Here is a 21,040-nt window from a genome sequence, read left to right as displayed (position 1 = left end):
GAAGCTCAAGGTCTCATCCAGCTTTTTGCTTTGTGACGACGTCAATGAGAGCCGGTTTCTACTCTTTGGATGAAGTAAGAAGAACTTGTACACAAAAGCCTTTGCACACGAGGCTTTTGAGCAATGAAAACTTTCCCTTTACTGCAGTGTTCATTGCTCTAAAGGTGTGCTAAATTTTCTAAAAACGCTATGACCTAGCATCTGTACCTAAAATCAGATAAAACAGTAACAGAAAAAAAACTGAACTTTATAATTGTTTTTATGTCAAACAACATAAGACTCTTATAAAGTCATCTTTTTTTTTTGCTGAGGAATGTAGTTCAAACACAGACAGAAATCATCCTAACTGTCATCACAAATAAAGAGTTTCTATGGTAACAGGTAAGAACATTTTACTAAATAAAAGTTTAACCAAGCTTAAGAAATGACTGTTTACACAAAATCCAGAATGTTCTGGAGAACAATGCAGAATAAACACATAAAACGAGATCAAACAACTCGCCTGCCAATCTGCAGTTAATCTAATTTTATTGAACATTTTATTGAACATTAATCAGAGGTAAAGGTTTATTTTTTCATCTGAATGGATGTTCAGGTGGAATCAGGGAATCAGAGCTGGAAACGGAGACCAAAGCAGCTCCAGTTAGAACGCCACAGTGCAGCTTAGTTCTGTTATGCTGAATGGGACCTTCTTAGCTGCTTATTAATTAATGTACCATAAAAAGGAATTGGCCACACTGTGGAAAAAAGGCAATGAAACTAATTACAGGTGAGCCGCTGCAGGCACGTAGACGTGTTTTCTTCCTAATCAGCGTTTCCTTTAATAGCAGCGCTCTCTGCTTCTAGGGTGAGCCAGGAAGCACAGCCTGACGATGGAAATCCTAAACTTGAAGTTGCACAGTGATGTCAGAGCGTGCTTTTCTCAAAAAAAAAAAAAAAAAAAAAAGGACTAATTTAAAAAAAAAAACAAGTCGAGGCTGTTATGTTAAATTACTGCACTTCTGTTGGACATCATTACGAATGAAACTGTCCTCTTCAAGTCTGATTGATGTGAAAACAGACGACAGAGTGTCACAAACAGAAGCCTAATAATGAATCACAATCCAGTGGAAATTACAGAACCATCACCACATGATTAGAAGAAATTTCAGAGTGCGCCAACATAAAATCGAAACATTTGTGACAGTGATAAATAGGAATAAAGACGGATTGTGACAGGCCGTGAATGGGGGACATTTGTTGACAACTGTGAGCAGCGATGGGCAAGGCGAGGACTGTCGTGCAGGTGGAAGATAAGATTCAGAAACTCGCAATGCAGCCGTGACTGCTTCCACTTTCTGGCAGTGATAAATTGCACGGTTAATAAGAGAAAACTGGGGATGTTCAAGCTGTGTCAAAGACATTAAATGTCTGGAATATTCTATACCAAAGATGGCGGCGGGAGAGTTGTATCTGGAAAAAAGTTTCTGATCATCGTTTATGCCTACTAAAACTTTCATGAAGAATTGAATGATATATAAATACCAGCAGGTCGCACTTCTTTTCATGTCTGATCTATAGAGGATCAAACCACAGTTGTAAATGATTACAGACTCGTATATAACCTTACATTTTCCGCAGGAATTTGACAAAAGGCAGATTTCCAAACAAATGTGTGCATTTTATGCAGAAAAATATCTCTTCGGTGCTTCCTAATCAGGTTTCTTACCTGAGACTGCATTGGTCAAGAAACAGATGCAATTGTCTGGTATTGTGCTAAACTGGTTCCAATCCTTCTTGGTCAAATGGGAGCTGTTTTAGTCATTTAGCAGTTAGAAATCAGAGTGAACACAGATTACATGAGGGGTTCCTCAAGGTTTCGTTCTCTGACCACTTTTATTCAACTTCCATGTGCTACTCTTGCTTCAGACTATGGAGTACAACGTCTCTGAGAATATTAGTGCTGATGACATTAAACTACAGGTTTAGAGTCACTATGTGGCCACAGTCACTGGGTGAGTGTGTCAAAAACATTCATGATTTACAAGAAACCAGATAATTCATCTATAGCTGTCTAGACATCTTTGTAGAGTTAAGCCTTTATTTTTAATAATTTACTTTAATCATGCCAGGTTTTTTTATTTGCTTTACATTATTTGCATATGATGACTACATTTTATGATTCATTTATTTAAAATTCTAACTCCTTCTTTCTACAGTAAAGCCCATCGTCTTAACCAAGACCAATGATCGCTTGGTTAATTTCTCAGATCTGAATTCGACATTAAAATTTGATTCGTGCTGCAGCTTTAGCCCATCATCCATCACAGGAGACCAGCGGACAAGGCATGAAAAGCAAAGTAGGCCACTGTGGCCTAAATATCTGCACATCCTCTGGGACGCCACAGGACAGGTGTTCAGTGCACTGACTGTGCGATGCTCCAAGAATAACACAAGCCTCCATCATGTGAAGCACCATTTACATAATAATCTCATCTCATGATGCAGGATAAAAACGCTTTCACGGAGTCGCCTCAAAGATGAGGAGTTCCAAGGATATTTTGTGCCAAATTGTGTTTCTTTTTTATGTAGTGTCCAACTATCAGGAGACGAGCTGCTCAGTCCGAACTGTTGATGCACGAGAAACCGAAGGCACTTTGCGTTTATTGCTTGTATAATCTTATATCAGCCATTTTGTTTTACATCAGCTGGAACGCAAACCAATGTTTGTTTTTAGGTCTGCATGAGGGTGATTATAGTTCTTACTGCAGCCTCTGAAGCGACTCACCCATCTGCTGCTCACATGTTGTCAGGAAAGACTGTGGTGATGGATATTTTTTAACACTATCAAACTTTAATAAGGAACAACACTTGGATGAGACTCTGATGCCACAGTGCAGTGATCAGTGCGCCGAACAAAATGCAGAGCAGTGCTACCCACAGTCTTCACCTTTTAAAGAGACAGTTTCAATTCTTTGGAGAGAGAGTTTGGTAAAGAGGTTATGAATCTCACCTTCCTCTGGCTGACTTCAGTTTGGAGAAACAGAAATTAGTTTTACCAGCAGAGCCTCCAAAAAAAACATCTTTTTTTTATTTTTTATTTGAACACTTCCTGAACTGTAACAGTGCAACAATACACAAAACTGAATGTGTTCATTTAAGCAACTGAAACAACCGCTGGGAAGAATCCTTTGCTGAAGCACTTTGTTTACGTATCCCAGGATCACTTCTTTTTCTGAAACAGAGCCATTAACTGTGATGTTGTTGTAATCTTTGTGCACTTTCTTTTTTTGCTTTTCTGTAGAAAGTTCTCTTACTTAAGTTCTTTTGTGCATTGTGTTTATCTTGTAGCTCATACTGAATTATACTGAACCTTATTCTGCTGGAAGTTTCTCCCCATTAAAGGGGCGATTTCTCTCCACTGTCACCACATGCATGGTCAGCATGCAAACTACAAAGTCAGCAACATTAACAAAATCAGCTGAGATTTCTAAGACAGATAAGTATTTGTCAATGACATTATTTTATACATTGGTTTAAATTGTTGTTTTTTGTTTTCTATTTGAATCGGATTTGAAATGTCTTTGATTTTTTATAACTTGATACAAAGTAGTCTTGTTATGTGAGTTTGAATACTTCCATTAAAATGTTTTTTTTTAATTGCATTTTGAAATGAAGTGCACCATGTCATATTTGAACTGCAGTTGTTTTTAGACGGTTCATTACTGGCCTTTGTTAGACTTGAAACCAGTCTGAGGAGCTGATCTAATCATTTGGTTCAGCTGCTTTGGAGCAGAGACACATCTAAAAGTTGCAGGACTGTTGCTCTTAAGCAAATGCACGTTGAAAATATTAATACATCAAAACCACAACCGTAATTTAGTTTCCCTGATGATGATCATCTCCAAAAAAAATGAGCCCACTCATTTCTAAAGTGGGTCATTATAGCACTTGGCGGATGAGCACAGGCAGGCAAAAATAACCAGAATAAAAGCAATAATTAGGAGTAATGTCAACAAAATTAATTTTCACCTTTTTAGAGTATTCACGCATAATTTTCCTGTAGGGTCTTCTCAAAGCACTTCCACAAAAACAGCTTCTGTAGGAGCTAATAACCTCTACAGAACAGGGATAGATGGAGTGTTAACACTGGGAAGTATCACAGCACAGAACTGCCTGGAAATTGGTTTTATAGCAAACTGCACACTCGCCTCTGGCATTCACTATGAAATCTATTAAAAATTAAAACCATTCCAGAGAAGACCGTGACGAGTTTAGAGAGCCGTTAGATTCCGGAGTTTACAATGAGCAAATTCAGCTGATGAAATGATTGCAGGTCGGCGTACGAAATGAAGCGAGACAATTTGAGATGATTGTCCTGCTGGATGGGAAACGGTGGAGATACAGTTTACTGAAGTCATTTTCAAGACAGAATAAAGACCGAGAGGAGAGTGGTGACTAAATGACTGTGATGTCTCTGCTGAAACTGAGCCATGTCTTGTTTTCACCAGGCATCTCAAGTGATTATGCCCAAGAAGAGCAAAATAGCATAATTGTACTGGATTCACACTGTGATAAATGACATATTTATTTCTCTGAGTTTCTTTAGTGTATCTTTAAAGTTGCTAAACACTGGCATTAAAGACACCCCTGTTGCCAGGCGTTTGTGATGCACATGATGTTAGCGCATGATAAACCGTTTTAGAAATACCTTCCCTGTGTGACGTGGCATATTTTATATCTTCAACATTTCAAATGGAATCAAAACAGTTTGAGAAAGAAAAAAAAAATTGCTTTGATGATCAATGACCAAGTGAACATCCTGGTTGCAAACATCCACTAAGAAGTTTTTTCTTTTTAAAGTTTTAGTAGGTAATTTTTATAAATGCATGTCTTTTGTTGTTGTTTTTTTACACATTTATAGACTAATAAATGAAATAAAAAGTGATAACATGGTATGAGACAGAATCTGTGGATGTTGTACTGGAAATCAAGCCCTTTTGCTAACAACCAGTCAGAGCAGGGAGGAGGGTCTTAGTGCTGTCAACCAGTATTGTGTATGCGATCTCAGACCCTTTTCCACAGCAGAGCCTGCAGTGAATGCTAAAGCTAGTTAGCATGGCCATCGATGACGCCAGATAAACGATTTTCCTGGAATGATGAGTTGTGAGCATCGTGTGTCCGTCTCATTTTATCTTGTCACAACATCAAAACAGTTTCAGCAAATATCCATAAGATGTACTTTTATAACAGTTACATTTACATGCTGTGCAATTCAAGCATTCGTTTGTCTTTGGCTTATCAGTTGCTTCTCTAGTCTATTCATTTCATTTATTAATTTATATATAACAGTCAGCCACATAGTCAGTGTTTTCCAAAGATCATTCAGGACAATAAATAAAAGTTAGAAATCTGAGTTCTCTCTGCAAACTGTCAGTTTAAGGCTGTGCATATTGATGCAAACAGGTTGTCGCAGCTTTTTAACGTTTTCCCTGAAACATATTTGTTTTTCAGGTAAATGATACATAAAAATGGTACGACAAAATCTCTGAATGATTCATAATCGTTTGCGATTTTAAGAAAGGCATGGAAACATTTCATATCCTCTGCAACACGGTAAAAAAAAAAGACGTACTCCAACAAAATGCTCTGATCTCTGGGCATAATGAGGAACATTTAGAGAATTGCTAATGGCAGGACTGCTTCCCCTTACCAAGTGAAAAGTGAAACATAACAAGCAGTACCTGCTCTCCTTCAGTGAAAACTCTGTTTCCAAATCTCCAGGAGATGGTGGGCGTGGGGTCACCCGAGGCCTCGCAGGTCAGGGTGACCTCCTCATCAAACTCTGAGGCAGTCTGGTTGTTGAAGTAGGTAATGTTGGGCAGCACTGGAAACAGAACAGAACATATTAATGCTTTTCCGCTCAGAACACAGCGGGGGGTGTTGTTTGTTGCAGTCTACCCTTCAGATTTCACACTGTGGAAACACTCTCCCTTGACAGAGTTTTAGAATCTCCAAACTAAATTAAATTTGCCCCCTTTTTTGGGGGGGGTGAGGGGGGGGGATACTTAAGGCAGCAAAACAAGTTTAGAAGTAATTTAGTTTTGAATTGACTCATTCTAAGATCAAAAATATCAAATGTAACTATCTTATCAAAGCCATGGGGCTCTCAGTGATACAGACGTCTCCTCTGGAAGCTGCAGATCTGATGAAACAAATGTTTGAACACTGAACAGATTTCTGCAGCTTATTTACACTTTATTGTTCATAAAATTCAAGTTACTTAAAATGCTACAATAAAGACAAACAAACCAAGTATAAACCAATGTATAGTCTTTGTTCACTTATTTATTTAAGAGCTTTTCCATCCTCCTCAACTGAATTTCTCTAATAACTACAAATGATTGATTTTATGCGACAAGCCTTGTGTAAGCTAATTAGATTGAAGTTTAGAAATGTTTGGGAAGAAAAGTTTGGAAAATATGGGTAAATAAAAACGTTAAAACAATTTGGTTTTACAAACAATAAAAACTAATAATTTATCACATTAACAAAACACAATTCAAAATTGTTTGATTAATATAAGAAATCCATAAAAATAAACAAATAGAAATTATGAGTAACTAAATTACAGATTTAGTCATAGCAGAGCTTACAGAAATATGATGACTAACAATCTGATAAATGATCTAAAGAAACTTTATTCATTCATTTTTTATTTGTCAATACAATTTTTTTATAACACATTTGTTAAAAGTGACAAAAATTAGCTGTAAGAGAAAATGAGTTTCTAATCAGTAGAATATTTTGTTTTGCTGATCGTCTGACTCAGGATCCTCCTCCATCTCACCCAGCTGCTGCATGTTACACTGCTCTGCTCTGTCATGCATCTATAATACATGTCAAATAAAATAAAATGTCCCTTATTCCACAAAGCGAAGGCTAAAGGTTTCTTGAATCAATGTAGAATATTTCAGTTCAAGTGTAGCCGTCTATCAGTCCCATCAATACCTGCCTTCCAAATGTGTTCCAACGATTTATATGTACTGTACAAATAACCAGTGGTGGGAAGTAACGAAGTACAAGTACTTCGTTACTGTACTTAAGTACAATTTTCGTGTATCTGTACTTTACTTAAGTAGATTTAATAATGGATACTTTCTACTTTTACTCCACTACATTTTACAGTAAGTATCTGTACTTTCTACTTCACTACATTTCTACAAAACTGTCGCGTTACTCGTTACATCCAAGTCGCGTTGCTCTTTTTTTCCGTTAAAATGTGAAGTTCAGGGACGTAAGGTGGCGACGTAAAATCGGAGCAATATCGTAACTTACGTGTCTGTTGTCACCCATCGCCTCCACCTTTAATCGCACGCGAAGCTCCAGACATGCGCAGTGGTTTCCTCTGAGTGAGTCTAATCATCAGTAATGTAATAGCACTACATAAATTGATATGGCTACATGTAAAATCAGCAGCGCTTCGCTTTCACAGACGGTGGGGACTTCGTCCAACTTTTAGTGTCACTTGGAAGGAAAACTTAAAGAAAGGTAAGATCTGTGGACGTGATGCTAGCAAAGCTAGCTGTACTGACGTAGACACACATGTTGCATCTGCGATGAAAAAAAGTTGTCATTCATGCCCTGAATTATTGTGTGGAGGTGTTGACTGAGGTGTTGCAAATATGGGACAACGCTGGTACATTCAGGAACGATCCGATTCTTCTGGACGGATCTTTACTGATTGCATTTATTTAAGCTCTTAAGTATTTAATAACTAGTTTTTTATGGGAATGTGGATCTTTCAGATCAATTTGAGAAGCAATTTTGATAAGTAAAAGTTAATTTTTTTGTGACACGTAGCGCGGGGTGCTGGTCTTGACTTGGTCTTGGGTCGGTGACCTTGACTACAACTCTGCTACTGGCTCCTTGGTTGCCTGTCCTCTCCCACCCACCTTCTTTCCATCCACTTTCTGTTGGATTTCTTTAAAAATAAAAGCCACTAGTGGCAAAAAAAAGTGAAGTTCATGTTATGTTAGGACAGGAGACAAGATGTTTCCATCCCTGAAAGTATGATGCATAGAATCACATAGTAAGTAATCACATACTGTAAACATAATAAAAACATGCTTTATCTGTGGCATTGTTCATTAAAATGGCACATTTCTAATGTATTAAAATTAAATACGATCGGGACACTTAATGATATTAGCGATTAGGTAATCCATTCAGCAAGCACTTTTACTTTTAATACTTAAGTATTTTTAAAAGCCAGTACTTTTTTTACTTTTACTTAAGTACAAATTCTAATGTGGTAGTTTTACTTTTACTTGAGTACATTTTTGTCTGTGTATTTGTACTTTTACTTAAGTACATTTTTTGAGTACTTTCTCCACCACTGGTTAAAATAAACTTGAGGGTTATTCTCACCTCAAGTTAATTAGCACACGGGAGACGCAGTCTGTTACTCCAATTTCTCTCAGCTTATGAGAAACTGCAGAGCAACTGGCAGCTCAGAGTTCCCATGCACCACATACCGGTGAAACACCGTTACTGCACCCATCATCTTTAACCCCTGTTAACAAGTAAAATATTATTATTATTATTATTATTATTATTATTATTATTATTATTATTATTATTATTATCTTCATCATAACCCCATAAACATTTAAATGCTCCTTTTTTTACTTTTTTTCACACACCAGTGGGCATCACAAGAGGTTTGTTTGACTCATAGACCGGCCCAGGTCATGTTGTGGTTCCCCTGACATTTGCTCTATGCCTGTTAGGAGATGGAACCCAAATAACAAATAAAAATGGGTGGGCGGTAAGTGGAGGGGCCAATGGTTCCCTGGCCCCTCCTGTTAAGCTGCGCAAATCACTGCCAGTTCAGACTTGCGGGAATAATGCATTTAGTGGCCACAGATTAATTTTTTTTTCAGAGCGCATGCTCACTGCGTGCTATTTTTACCCTTAGCAACAGTTGCCATGCTGCAGACAATGATGTCATCAGCATGACGTCAAATGATGTATGTGTCATGAGGCCCTTCTGAGGATGACTTTATGATGTCATAGAGTCTGTGACATCACCAACTGATCAGTTAATTCTCTGATCAGTTACCACAAATCAGTTAACAAGTCAGTCAACTCGAGATTCATTTGGACGTTTTAGCTCAGCACAATAAAGATGAACGACGAAAGCCCACAGAGAGAAATGGATGTGAAACCGAAGGTTTCTTTTTGGACGAAAGTGAAAAAGACATTGTCCAGCAAAGTTCATCCTGGTCAAAGAAGCCCAGATTACAAAAAGAGAAAATTTCTCAGTGAACTTTTGTGGGAAGTGATTGAAAAGGCTGCAGATGGACCAACTCTGCATCTTGTCCGACAAGTCTTTGAGGAACAACATAGCAAAATTTTGATCTTACTTTTGAGAAAAACTGGAGATATAAATGTGAATGTACTCTCTGAGGTTTCAGAAGAGCTTGGTGAAAGGATTTTCCAGAGTCTTGCGAGAGATGCATTCCACTTTGCCAGTGGACTGCATTTAATCGCACTAGTGGAACACCCAGAAGGACACCAAGTCATCGTGGAAAAATTCAAAAAGCACCTGGAGAATCCTGTTCCTCCAAAGAAAATGTTAGCGTCTACCAAAAGAAAGATCCGAAAGACTTTTTTTCCAACTGAAGACTTGTACGCAGATGAAAACTGCCTGAGTGAAGATTATACTCAGGAAACCATGGACCCTGAACAATTTTTGAGGGACGCAAACAGGATGGGATTCAGACATGGAACAGAAGAAGAAAGGAGAGTTATGGTTCAAAATATTCTTTGGAGATTGATTTACAAGTCCAGTTACAGATCTAGCTATGGGCATTACAAAAGGAAGGACACCGAACCGGTCCAGAGAAAGCTTGCTCCAAAAATATGGAAAGAAGTTAAGGATATAGATTTTGTCTTTTATGACAAAATGGAAAAAAAAGCCTGCCGAGATATCCTGCAACTTCTCTGGGGCAATGAAGACGCAGTTAGAGAACTGCTCTTCAAAATGATCAAAAGCAACAACCCACTAGTGATTTACAAGGTTGTGGAATGCTTTAAAAGAACCCTTGCACGACCACGAAAAATCAATCTGAAAGACACCTTTCTTCAAAAGGCATGGGGCCTCATCAAAAAGGCTGCGGGTTGTGGAGACAATCCAGACGAAGAAGAGAGGCAAGAGCCCACCAAGAGTGGATCAAATGTGTTTAGTCCACACTTAGCTGGGCCTCTAAATTTGGTCAACTCAGAGGTTGGTACTGACTTGGAGGAGTCAGGGCCGAACTCAGAGTCAGGGCCCGCCTCAGAGTTAGGACCCGTCTCCGAGTCAGGACCCGTCCCCGAGTCAGGACCCGTCTCCGAGTCTGGATCCGCCTCAGAGTCTGGACCCGCCTCAGCGTTAGGACCCGCCTCAGCGTCAGGACCCGCCTCAGAGTCAGGACCCGCCTCAGAGTCAGGACCCGCCTCAGAGTCAGGGCCTGTCACCGAGTCAGGACAGAACTCTGAGACGGGACCGACCTCTGAGACGGGACCTGCCTCTGAGATGGGACCTGCCTCTGAGATGGGACCTGCCTCTGAGATGGGACCCGTCTCCGAGATGGGACCCGTCCCCGAGTCAGGACCCGTCCCCGAGTCAGGACCCGTCTCCGAGTCAGGATCTGCCTCAGAGTCAGGACCCGCCTCAGAGTCAGGACCCGCCTCAGCGTCAGGACCCGCCTCAGCGTCGGGACCGACCTCTGAGATGGGACCGACCTCTGAGACGGGACCGGCCTCTGAGACAGGACCTGCCTCTGAGACGGGACCTGCCTCTGAGTCGGGTCCCGTCCCCGAGACGGGACCGACCTCTGAGACGGGACCGGCCTCTGAGACGGGACCGGCCTCTGAGACAGGACCGGCCTCAGCGTCGGGACCGGCCTCTGAGACGGGACCGGCCTCTGAGACGGGACCTGCCTCTGAGACGGGACCTGCCTCTGAGACGGGACCTGCCTCTGAGTCGGGACCCGTCCCCGAGACGGTACCGACCTCTGAGACGGGACCTGCCTCAGAGTCGGGACCTGCCTCAGAGTTATGACCTGTCTCTGAGTCAGGACCTGTCTCCGACTCACGACAGACCTCTGAGTCCTCATGCCTCATCTCACCAACGTAGTGACACCTTGTCAGAAGTGTCAAAACTGTTCCTCAGCAGAACTTCGCAACTTACCAGAGCGGATGATTATGGCCTTAAAGATTGCTTGCAAGTTTTCAATCTGAGAATACCGGAAACCTTTAGTCATCCGTTGTTACAGTGAGAGCAAGACGGGTAGATTGACCCGAAGAATCAGAATTGGAGGCCGAGGGAACGATAGCCCACTGGGAGGCTAGAAGGGGTTCGAAGAAGGAGAGAAGGTGGGGGGCTGACGTATCGTTAGAGAGGTGGGGGGCGGGGGAAGCAAAGGATTGAACGCAGGAGAGACATTGAGGGGGGGCTAGTGTACCATGAGAGGAACACTAGCCCACGTCAATGTAGAGATAGATGTGAGGGGTCAAAGAGGGTGGGGCCGGTCTAGCGTACCGTTGAGTGCTGGGGAGGCGGACGGACAGCAAATTGCAAGAAGGGGGAGGAGGTTTGGCTGTAGAAGGAAGGGGCAAAGGAGAGACATTGGGGGGGGTTAGTGTACCATGAAGGTACACTGGCCCCCCTCAATGTAGAGATAGATGTGAGGGGTCAAAGAGGGTGGGGCCGGTCTAGCGTACCGTTGAGTGCTGGGGGGCGGATGAACGGCAAATTGCACGAAGGGGGAGCAGGTTTGGCTGTAGAAGGAGGGGGCGAAGGAGAGACATTGGGGGGGTTAGTGTACCATGAAGGTACACTAGCCCCCCCTCAATGTAGAGGTAGATGTGAGGGGTCGAAAAGGGTGGGGCCAGTCTAGCAAACCATTAAGTGCTGGGGGGGGCAGACGGACGGCGAATTGCACGAAGGGGGAGGAGGTCTGGCTGTATGTAGAAAGAGGGGGGCGATGCAGAGACATTCGGGGGGCTAGTGTACCATGAGAGGTACTCTCATGGTACACTCATGGAGGAGGTCTGGCTGTATGTAGAAAGAGGGGGGCGAAGGAGAGACATTCGGGGGGCTCGTGTACCAGGAGAAGTACACTAGTCCCCCCTCAATGTAGAGGTATATGTGAGGGGTCAAAGAGGGTGGGGCCGGTCTAGCGTACCGTTGAGTGCTGGGTGGGGGGGGCGGCCGGACAGCGAATTGCAAGAAGGGGGAGGAGGTCTGGGTGTAGAAGAAGGGGGGTGAAGGAGAGAATTAATCCCCCCGATCCACCTATAAATGCTATTTTATTTATATAATTAGGGCTATTGTAAGCAAAAATTTTAGTAATCGCGTAATCTATCGATTATTCTTACTATTTATCGAGTAATCATATAAAAAAAACTGACAAAATAACGAATTGGTAAATCTGGCATAACAGCAGTGTTACTATCGGATATCAATATCAGTCCAATTTTTCATTTTTGAGCTTCCCTAACAGATACTTTTTTGTTGTTTAGAAAACTAACCTGTAATAATAACAACTCGTTTTCTAAGTTAATCTGAGAAAAAGTCATACAAAAATCTAAAATTAATTTCAATTTAATAAAAAGAGGCAGGCTCACAAATATGCTTATTAAAAATATCTATGATCCAGCTTTTAGTTTATGTAGTCAGTCAGTAGATGAGCTCTCATGTTGCCCCATACATGTCAAGCTTTGAGTTTGAGAATATGGGAAATGTCACCTGAAGTGGTGGTGGGCCATAATTTAACAGTTTATGTTAAATTATGGGGAAAAAAACTTAAATTATGGAAAAATTCTGCTGAAATTCCATAAAAAACGAGAAAGTGTACTGAAATTACCAGGACATTTCCCTGTTTTTTTATGGAAAACTTTGAAATAAAATACTGTTAAATTACGGGAAACTTCTGATGGAAATTCTATAAAAAACACTGAAAATATCATGGCAGAGAATTACCAGGACATTTTCTGTATTTTTTATTTTTATTTATTTTTTTCAGAATTTCCATCAAAAAAATTTCCATAATTTAACAGTTTTTATGTCAAATTTACCAATATTTAGTTAACCCAAAACTGAAATTCTCTTTTTACTCTGTCTTTTGTGATGCATTCACAAACTTTTTTTTTAAAAAACCTTGGACATTTCCAAATACTTTTGTCCTCCAAACCATTGAAGTCTGTATTCTATACCATATGTTAATTATAGTGTAAAATATATTAAAGTTAATGTATTTAATATATTCTTAACATAATTTTGAAACAAAATTAAATTCTAAGTCCACAGGAAATGTAGTTGTAGAACACAAAACACTTAGTTTGAAAGTAGCTCATGCAAAGTGATGTAAAAATGAAACCATTCTGCAATCAATTTGCAGACTTTATTTTGCAATTTAAGACCATAAATTGACGTCATCTAGTCTTTATAACTAACCTTTACTATTATATATTAAGAGCTAAACATATTCTTGAGCTTGCTATTGTTTATCTTCTGTACATCACAACTAATTTATTGCATTTTACTATACAAATGTTCAACGTATAAATTAAATGTAAAGCAATTTTGACTCTAGTCTTTGAAGTCAAATAAACAGTTTTGTTAAGTTATTACTATAAGATGGAACATAAAAAATTGCTTTTGAACATGAAAATCATAGTTGTAAACAGGATCAACATACTTCAAAATAAATGCCGAAGTCTACCATTATTTTTATGAAATACAGGTATAAATATTTTGTTAAAATCAAATGCTACATAAACCCAGCCGGTAACACTTTATTTGAAGGCAGGTGAAAAAGACTGACATGACACCGTCATAAACATCTGTCATGGACATGAATAAGTCTTCATAAATATTTATGACTGTTGTCATAAAGGGTCATTCAGTAAATCATGACACTTTTAATACAAAGTTGACATTATTGAAAATGTCTTTGTTTTGACAACTTGACATTAATCTAGACAAAATGATTAATGATTGATTAATAGTATTCAGCAAGTTGTTTTCTAATGTATTAAAATTAAATATGATCGGGACACTTAATGATATTAGCGATTAGGTAATCCATTCAGCAAGCACTTTTACTTTTAATACTTAAGTATTTTTAAAAGCCAGTACTTTTTTACTTTTACTTAAGTACAAATGCTAATGTGGTAGTTTTACTTTTACTTGAGTACATTTGTGTCTGTGTATTTGTACTTTTACTTAAGTACATTTTTTGAGTACTTTCTCCACCACTGCAAATAACCCAGTTCGGTTTTTACAGATCAAATTCCTGTAGATGTGAAACTACATGTGATTAGGCGACACCCAGATGTCTCGTAAACAGGAGAAATACTGTAGCTCTTTAATTTAGTACATTGGTGTATTTAAAATTTCTATTGATATTTGATTATCCTATTTAAAAAAAATACATCTATTTGGTAGCTTAGTTTAGCATTAGGGGGCATAAAGATTTCAGAGAGATTTTTTTAATCAGCGTTAGTTACCTTCTAGGGTCAAAGTCTACACTGATACATGTTTAAAATGACCTGAAGGGTGTTTTAATCACTTTTCAACAGGGCATGCTGAGCGCTTCATGTTGTGTACGGCTACATCCAGCTAATGGAAAAGCTGTGAAAGGAGTGTGCAGTAAATGTCAATGAGTGCGACAGGGAAGGCCAGAATGACGGGGAGAGAGAGAAAAAATCGTAGGGGAATGGAGATATTCTCTTACCGAACACGTTCAGGCTGACTTCCTCGGTTTTCTCTCCTGCCTTGTTCTTGGCGATGCAAGTGTAATCTCCTTCATCCACCTTTCTGACTTCCTTTATTACCAATTCAGAGCCATCCTCGTTCAAGCTGTATTTGTCGCCCGTTTCAAGGACGATGTTGTTACTGTAGAGGTGGGAAAAGAAAGGAAAAGGCAGCGGGTTCACTGCGCAGGACTTTTGCTCAAACACCTTTAGCAGCTTACAAAAACTGATCTTACTGAGACACAGAAAACTGGACTGCAGTGGCTTGGATTAATCTCTACTTCTAATATCTACTTTTCCAAAAACCTGTAAGCTAAACTATCTCTGTTCATCTGTTTTAGAACATTTAGTTGGGATTACGACCACGTTATTACAGAATGTGTGGATGAAGTTGTTATTTCTTTCACTTATCGCACAAAAATCAAATATCAAAAGTAGTGATTTAAACTATTTTATTTAAAACTAATTACTGTAAAAAGAAAAAGAAATACGTTTGTGAAAGAAATTTGAGATTCGAGTAATTCGAGCACACAGTAAATGACTGAAGAGGAACATTAACGGTACCTTCTTGTTGGTTTATACAGCTGTAGTGAAATAAATAAATAAAACAATGAAAAGTTAATTTACTTAAAATACTTCAATTAAAAATGTGAAACCCAGATTTTTTGATCGAGCCATTTTAAGTAGAGATCTGTGTTTTTAAATATTCTTTATTTTTTCCCCCAACTTAAACCTTGTGTTTCCCCACAGTGTATTTATGTAGTCTGATGTGACCTAAAGCCAATGCTTACTGATAGTGATTTCATGACTAAAAAAGGGAAAATGACATACTGCGCCCAGGTAACGGTGGGCTCAGGGAAGCCGTCTGCGTCACAGGCCAACAGGGCAGATTCACCAACATCTGCTGTGGCGTTGACTTCAGACTTCCTGGCACGGATTGTGGGAAGAACTGAAACAGAAAGAAGACAAAAAGTTAAAGGAAAGCAAGTTACAGGTCAGCTTGCAGGTAATGTTAATAATCACTCCTAAGATTTTGATTAATATTTGTGATAAAAAATCTTTCACGCTTCTATGAACCTCTGCCTGGGGTGATTTGGACTAAAAGCTGAAGTGAAGCCACCGTCTAATTATCAAAAACCACAGAGTGAGGAAAATAAAAATCAAGAGTGGCATTCGCACAGACTCGGGGTGAGGCTGAACACATTCACATGCTTTTCTCAAACCGTAAGCAGACCGAGTGCCACAGGTGGACAGATGCAGAATATTACGAGCCACATAGCAAGCTTTAAAAGAGCAAATTTCCTCTGACAGACAGTCTTCCTAATCACATCCCTCCATTATGAGTAAACTGGCGACTTGTTGGGAAAGCGCTCATGCTGAGCGCTAAAGTAGACGCAGATGGAGTGCTTACCATTAACGATGACCTTTATCGTCCGGAAGTCAATTTCTCCCCTGGCCATAACACGAGCCTCACAATTATACATTCCTTCATCGACCTTCTTGATGCCACGTATCAGCAGGTGGCCATTATCCATGATCTTGTAGCGCACTAAAAGGAAAGAAAAGACAAATGCAGAATCAGGTGTTAACATCTCAGAAATACTCAACTCCACTCAGGCCTGACAGGAACAGAAAAAAGGGTCATATTCTATCTTTTCTTCATGTAGATGTGTATGAAATAAATATTTGTAAAAAAAAAAACATTTGATGCTTCTTTTTGGACATTTCATTTTCAGATACTCACACCATAATTCCAGGTGTAATTCTAATGAATACATCTGTCACAAAAAGCAAAAAAAAAAAAAACTGTATAAAAATACATCAAAGTAGTGTATTAAACTAAATGGTTCGGCTAAGAGCTGCAGAGATTGATGGAGGAATTGGTGCAGACCAGTCTGGTGGTCCTTCAGACTGGACTGTAAATATTCAGGAAAAGAGTCACTGCCTTAAAGAGCAAACACCTGATACAAGGTATTAGCTATAGGAAATGATTACTTTTTCACATAGGATGAGCTCCATTTACATTGTTTTTTTTTCCCTGAGTAAGTGAATCATGTTTTAATTGTATCCACAGAATTACATAACTGCATTTTGTTTTACTGCAGTGTAAAGTCTATACAGTACACCTGAAGTGTCCGTGGGGGTTACTGACTGCCGCCGCCCTGGAATAGCTGAAATCCATGAATACTTGAGACATCTTCTAAAAACACTTACCACTGCATGTTCAAACATCAAATATACCTCAACATGCATCATATACACACAGTAGAAATTATCCTAGCACCGGAAGCTGACGGCCACGGTCTTCCTGACCTCAGCTTGAGGCTACAGCCAATCAGCAACAAAAAGAAGAAAAGAAAGATTGTGGATTGGCTGCTTTGCAGACGTCAGCCAATAGCAGTAGCGCAGGTATTTCAGCTTCCCAAGCTGCAGTTTTCCAAATATTTTAGACATGCTTTACTGAAAGAGCCATGATTATTTGGATTATTCATGAAAAATTTTGAGTTACACTCCACAGAACCGTCTGAGAATACTGAACTGCTACTGTGCAGGGGGCCACCCTACCTGTGAATAAATTATGTGGAAAAAGTGAAAGGAAACTTTTAAGGTGAATGATAGAAAGACAGTGTATGCTAATTATGAATGTGCCTTTACTCAAAATGTACTAAGCTCAATCATTTTTGCTTTTCCAAATATGTACTTCATGATCAGGAGCTCTAAACTAGAAGAATTGTTATGTTTCCTTCATGATGAGAACACTTTAAATCAGATATGCATTTATTGTTTTTGTTACTTATTTTTCCAGAGGTTAGATATCCTGGATCATAATCATGTTATATGCAGGGAAGCCATGAGCTAAATGTCTTTCTTGGGACAATAAAGCATCTCTTTCTATTCTTGTTGTGTCCATCACTTTAGATTCAGGTACATTTCTGTATGCAGCACTTTGCTGTTAATCTTTTGAGATTAACTATATTATACTAACAATATAATGTAACAAATTAGTGACTGCGCTAAGGGCAGTGACTGCGCTAAGGGCAGTCACTAAAGCTCATATCCACCTAAAAATCCAGTATTTAGGCGATATCAGTTGGAGCTGACAGACAGGAAGTGAATCAATTTGCTTTTCCAAATCTTTTTTTCTGCCACCTTGATCTTCAACATGCTGCTCCAAGAACTGCTCTCTCCTCCAGAGTAACTTTCTAAGCAGTTCTATCCCTCTGGATTCCCGCTGGCCTTACAGAGCCAGTTTAAGGATTCCTTCACTGCTACCTGGGATTCATTGTGTTTTTTTAATTGGCTGCACCTGCGGTGAGCTGAATATAATGCAGGCCTCGACTGCTGAGGCTCGTGGGGGGGCTGAAAAAGTCTCCGTGCTGGAACTCGCCTCGCTCACTTTCAGTCTGCGCCGACTAGACTTTAGCTCACCAGCTATTTCATACATAGATACAAAGCATTTATTTTGCCTTCAGAAGTGCCTTAAATTCCTTATAGATTCAACAAGTTGTGCGATTAATTCTCTGGGATCGTGTTTTGCGCCGGCATGGTTGGAGAGCACAGCTGCTGCAGGTTGGTCAGCTGCACATTCAGGATAAGAGTCTTCTGTTGCAACATCCCAAACATGCTCTGTCGGATGGAGATGTGGTGAATGTGGAAGACACTCAACTACGCTGAGCTTATTTTCTGAGATTGAGTAGATTTGAGCTTGGTGCCACAATGTGTGTTCCTGGTAGAACATGTGGTCATACAGGAATGAAACGTGGCCCCCTGCAGCCTGCATTATTAATACAAGCTCTGATGGATTCATGTTTTCTTGTTGCTAATCACAAATCCTGATTCTACATCAACTGAAGAGTTGAGATTCGTCAAATCAGACTGTATTTCTGCTTGGTTATTTGATTTATTTTGCTTTTAGAGATGGAATTCCACATTTTTCTGTTCAAGTCTGTGTGCTAATTCTTCTCTGACCTCGAAAATCATTTTAGTCCAAAGTACTTGGCTGCCTTTTTTTTGTTTTCATTCGAGTTATCTTTCCTAAGCCTGACAGATGGCCGTGCATTAACATCTCAGTAGATCAGAGGTTTACAAAATACTCTGACTTGCTGCTCGTGCACAAAACCACCAGGCAACATATGTAGATCAGTTCTTACCAAGCTCATAATTTCAACTCCTGACTCGCCACCAGGGGGCGTGTGTCTCAGTGACATGGTTTTATGCCAGAACGCGGGGCTGTGTGACATAAACATTGACCGATAGGAAAATATGACTGAAGTAACCACTGTTCAACCCAAAGAGGGCAGCACTGAGGCAGTTTTAGGCTGAATGTGGCAGAATCAAACAAATTCATACAAAGATGTTACAATCTCTACGGAAAAAAAGATGGCATCCTTGGGGAACAATTCAGACAGTTTACCTACAATAAAAAGTTGATTTGGGGTTTAGTTACTCTTTAAATCCTTTTCCTTTCTCTTCTGATGTCCCATTTATGTTACCATCTAGATGACTTTATGTGGAGTTGTTGCCAAAGGCTTGACAAAATTTAATTCTAAGAAATGTATGTCCATCAGTTCAATCATAGTCTACACCTGCTCGTACTTGCAGGGTCACAGGGAGACTGGTGCATATTTCCAGGGTTCATTGGGTGAGAGACAAGGCACATCCTCTACAGGTCACCATTCGTGGTAGCACTGCAGCTAACAGCGCTACCAACTTCACCACATTCCTAAGAAATTCATGTAAACTTCTGAATTTGAAGGGACCTAAAAATAAAAACTAATCTAGAAATGGAAGCTACTTTCCAAAAGTTTCTTTTGGCAGGTTTCAGTTCTGGAAAGTTAAAATGAGATTTCAGTCTCTCTGCTTGTCTTAAAAGGTAACATGCTGTCTATACTCGAGGAACGTGTGATGTTTGATTAATGTGATTATATGCTGGGAGGGCTGCTGGAATGGAATACTAAACGTTTTCTCTCACTATATTTTCTGTGTTTGCATAATTCAGGAGACTAACAAGTTCTCCTCATGTCCTATTACCGTAACATTTGCAGAGAAATAAAGAGTTTCTATGATTGTGATCGAATTTTTGAACCTCTTAAAAGGGGGATTGAGTTTTCACGCTCTAAATGTACAATATGTTTAACTGCAGATTGTTGGGGGGAAAAAAAATCACTGCAATGTTTGTTTCTCACAAGTTTAGAGATGTGGGTCTTAATTTATGTCTGAGCGACACTTTAGCATAAGCAGCTCTTTGTGGACATTTAAACATATGGTTAGGTCGACTGCTGCACTGAGGAAAATTACATGAGCACTTCTCAGCGCTGGTCACAATTGGAGGTCTTTTTTTCCTTCAGTGGAAAACACATTCCTTGATAAGAGGCCAAGAATAAAGACAGGCTAAGCACTGCTTTGTGGTAAGTTGAGGCTTTCCAGCGGTCACCAGAGGAGGGGTAACGATAAGGTTAAATCAGACCCAGTTCAAGTGCAAAACAAAGCCCGTTTTCTTTCTCAGTGCACACAACACCGACATTGTTCACCAAGGCAGAGTTGGACAAAAGTTTTGTAAAGCCAAAATAAACTCATGTTTGGCTGCAGGAAGTTGCCACAATAACATAAACTCAGCCAAAGTTTACATGTAGACCGCACATGTGTTAGAAATGGGCTAAAACTGCCTCCATTTTGGACACAAATACATGTTACATAATGACCACATGTTACCTGCCGATATAGGTTTGACTGAGGACAGCTGCAAATTTATGAATGAAGAAATATCCTCAAAATGAGTGTTACAGCAAGACTACAACCCTAAAAACACCAGCAGGATTCAACAATTCAGAAACATGGATCATATCAGGTACAGGTGGTGGGAGACAGAAGAACTCAGTGTAAAGTAACATGACTGATGGACAATGTCTCCAACACCGTTCATGAAACTGTTGCTGAACTGAAGAGTGACCAACTGCCGCATCCTGGATGCACAGAGGCGTGTTTTGGTAGATCCTTCCTCCCAGCAGCTCTCAGTCTCTGAAGTCACCACTGTTCCCCACAAACTCAATAAGTGTTGACATACATTAGCGTTTTTATTTGCACCGTTTTACTCATATTAAATAATATTTCTGCTGGTATTGGCACATTTCTGTTGTTTCACAGTTCTTATTGTCACTTATTGTAAATAGTCTAATTTTCTTGATGTAGAAATACACAATACTTTTAATAGCTAACTACTACTTATGTTGAAATTTTGCCCTTAATATACAGT

The 21,040-nt window shown here is 39.7% G+C and overlaps 1 protein-coding gene across 10 annotated transcripts in view; it reads right to left on the bottom strand.

Annotated features, from left to right (window-relative positions):
* The window catches only part of ncam1a (neural cell adhesion molecule 1a), a 289,625-nt gene that overhangs the window by 66,932 nt on the left and 201,653 nt on the right, over positions 1-21,040 (bottom strand). For all 10 annotated transcript variants that reach the window (XM_008428576.3, XM_008428580.3, XM_008428582.3 and 7 more), the window contains exons 5-8: positions 16,199-16,336; positions 15,619-15,736; positions 14,769-14,929; positions 5,724-5,866 (exon numbers count right to left, since the gene is read on the bottom strand). In XM_008428576.3, the coding sequence (XP_008426798.1) occupies positions 5,724-5,866; positions 14,769-14,929; positions 15,619-15,736; positions 16,199-16,336 (560 nt within the window). The remainder of the gene's footprint in view (positions 1-5,723; positions 5,867-14,768; positions 14,930-15,618; positions 15,737-16,198; positions 16,337-21,040) is intronic.

Source organism: Poecilia reticulata, chromosome 14 (genome assembly GCF_904066995.2).
Source record: "Poecilia reticulata chromosome 14, P_reticulata-male-v2, whole genome shotgun sequence".
In the NCBI taxonomy this organism is placed as follows: Eukaryota; Metazoa; Chordata; class Actinopteri; order Cyprinodontiformes; family Poeciliidae; genus Poecilia; species Poecilia reticulata.
Note: the sequence above shows the minus strand (reverse complement) of the source record. Positions and strands in the feature narration are given on the sequence as shown.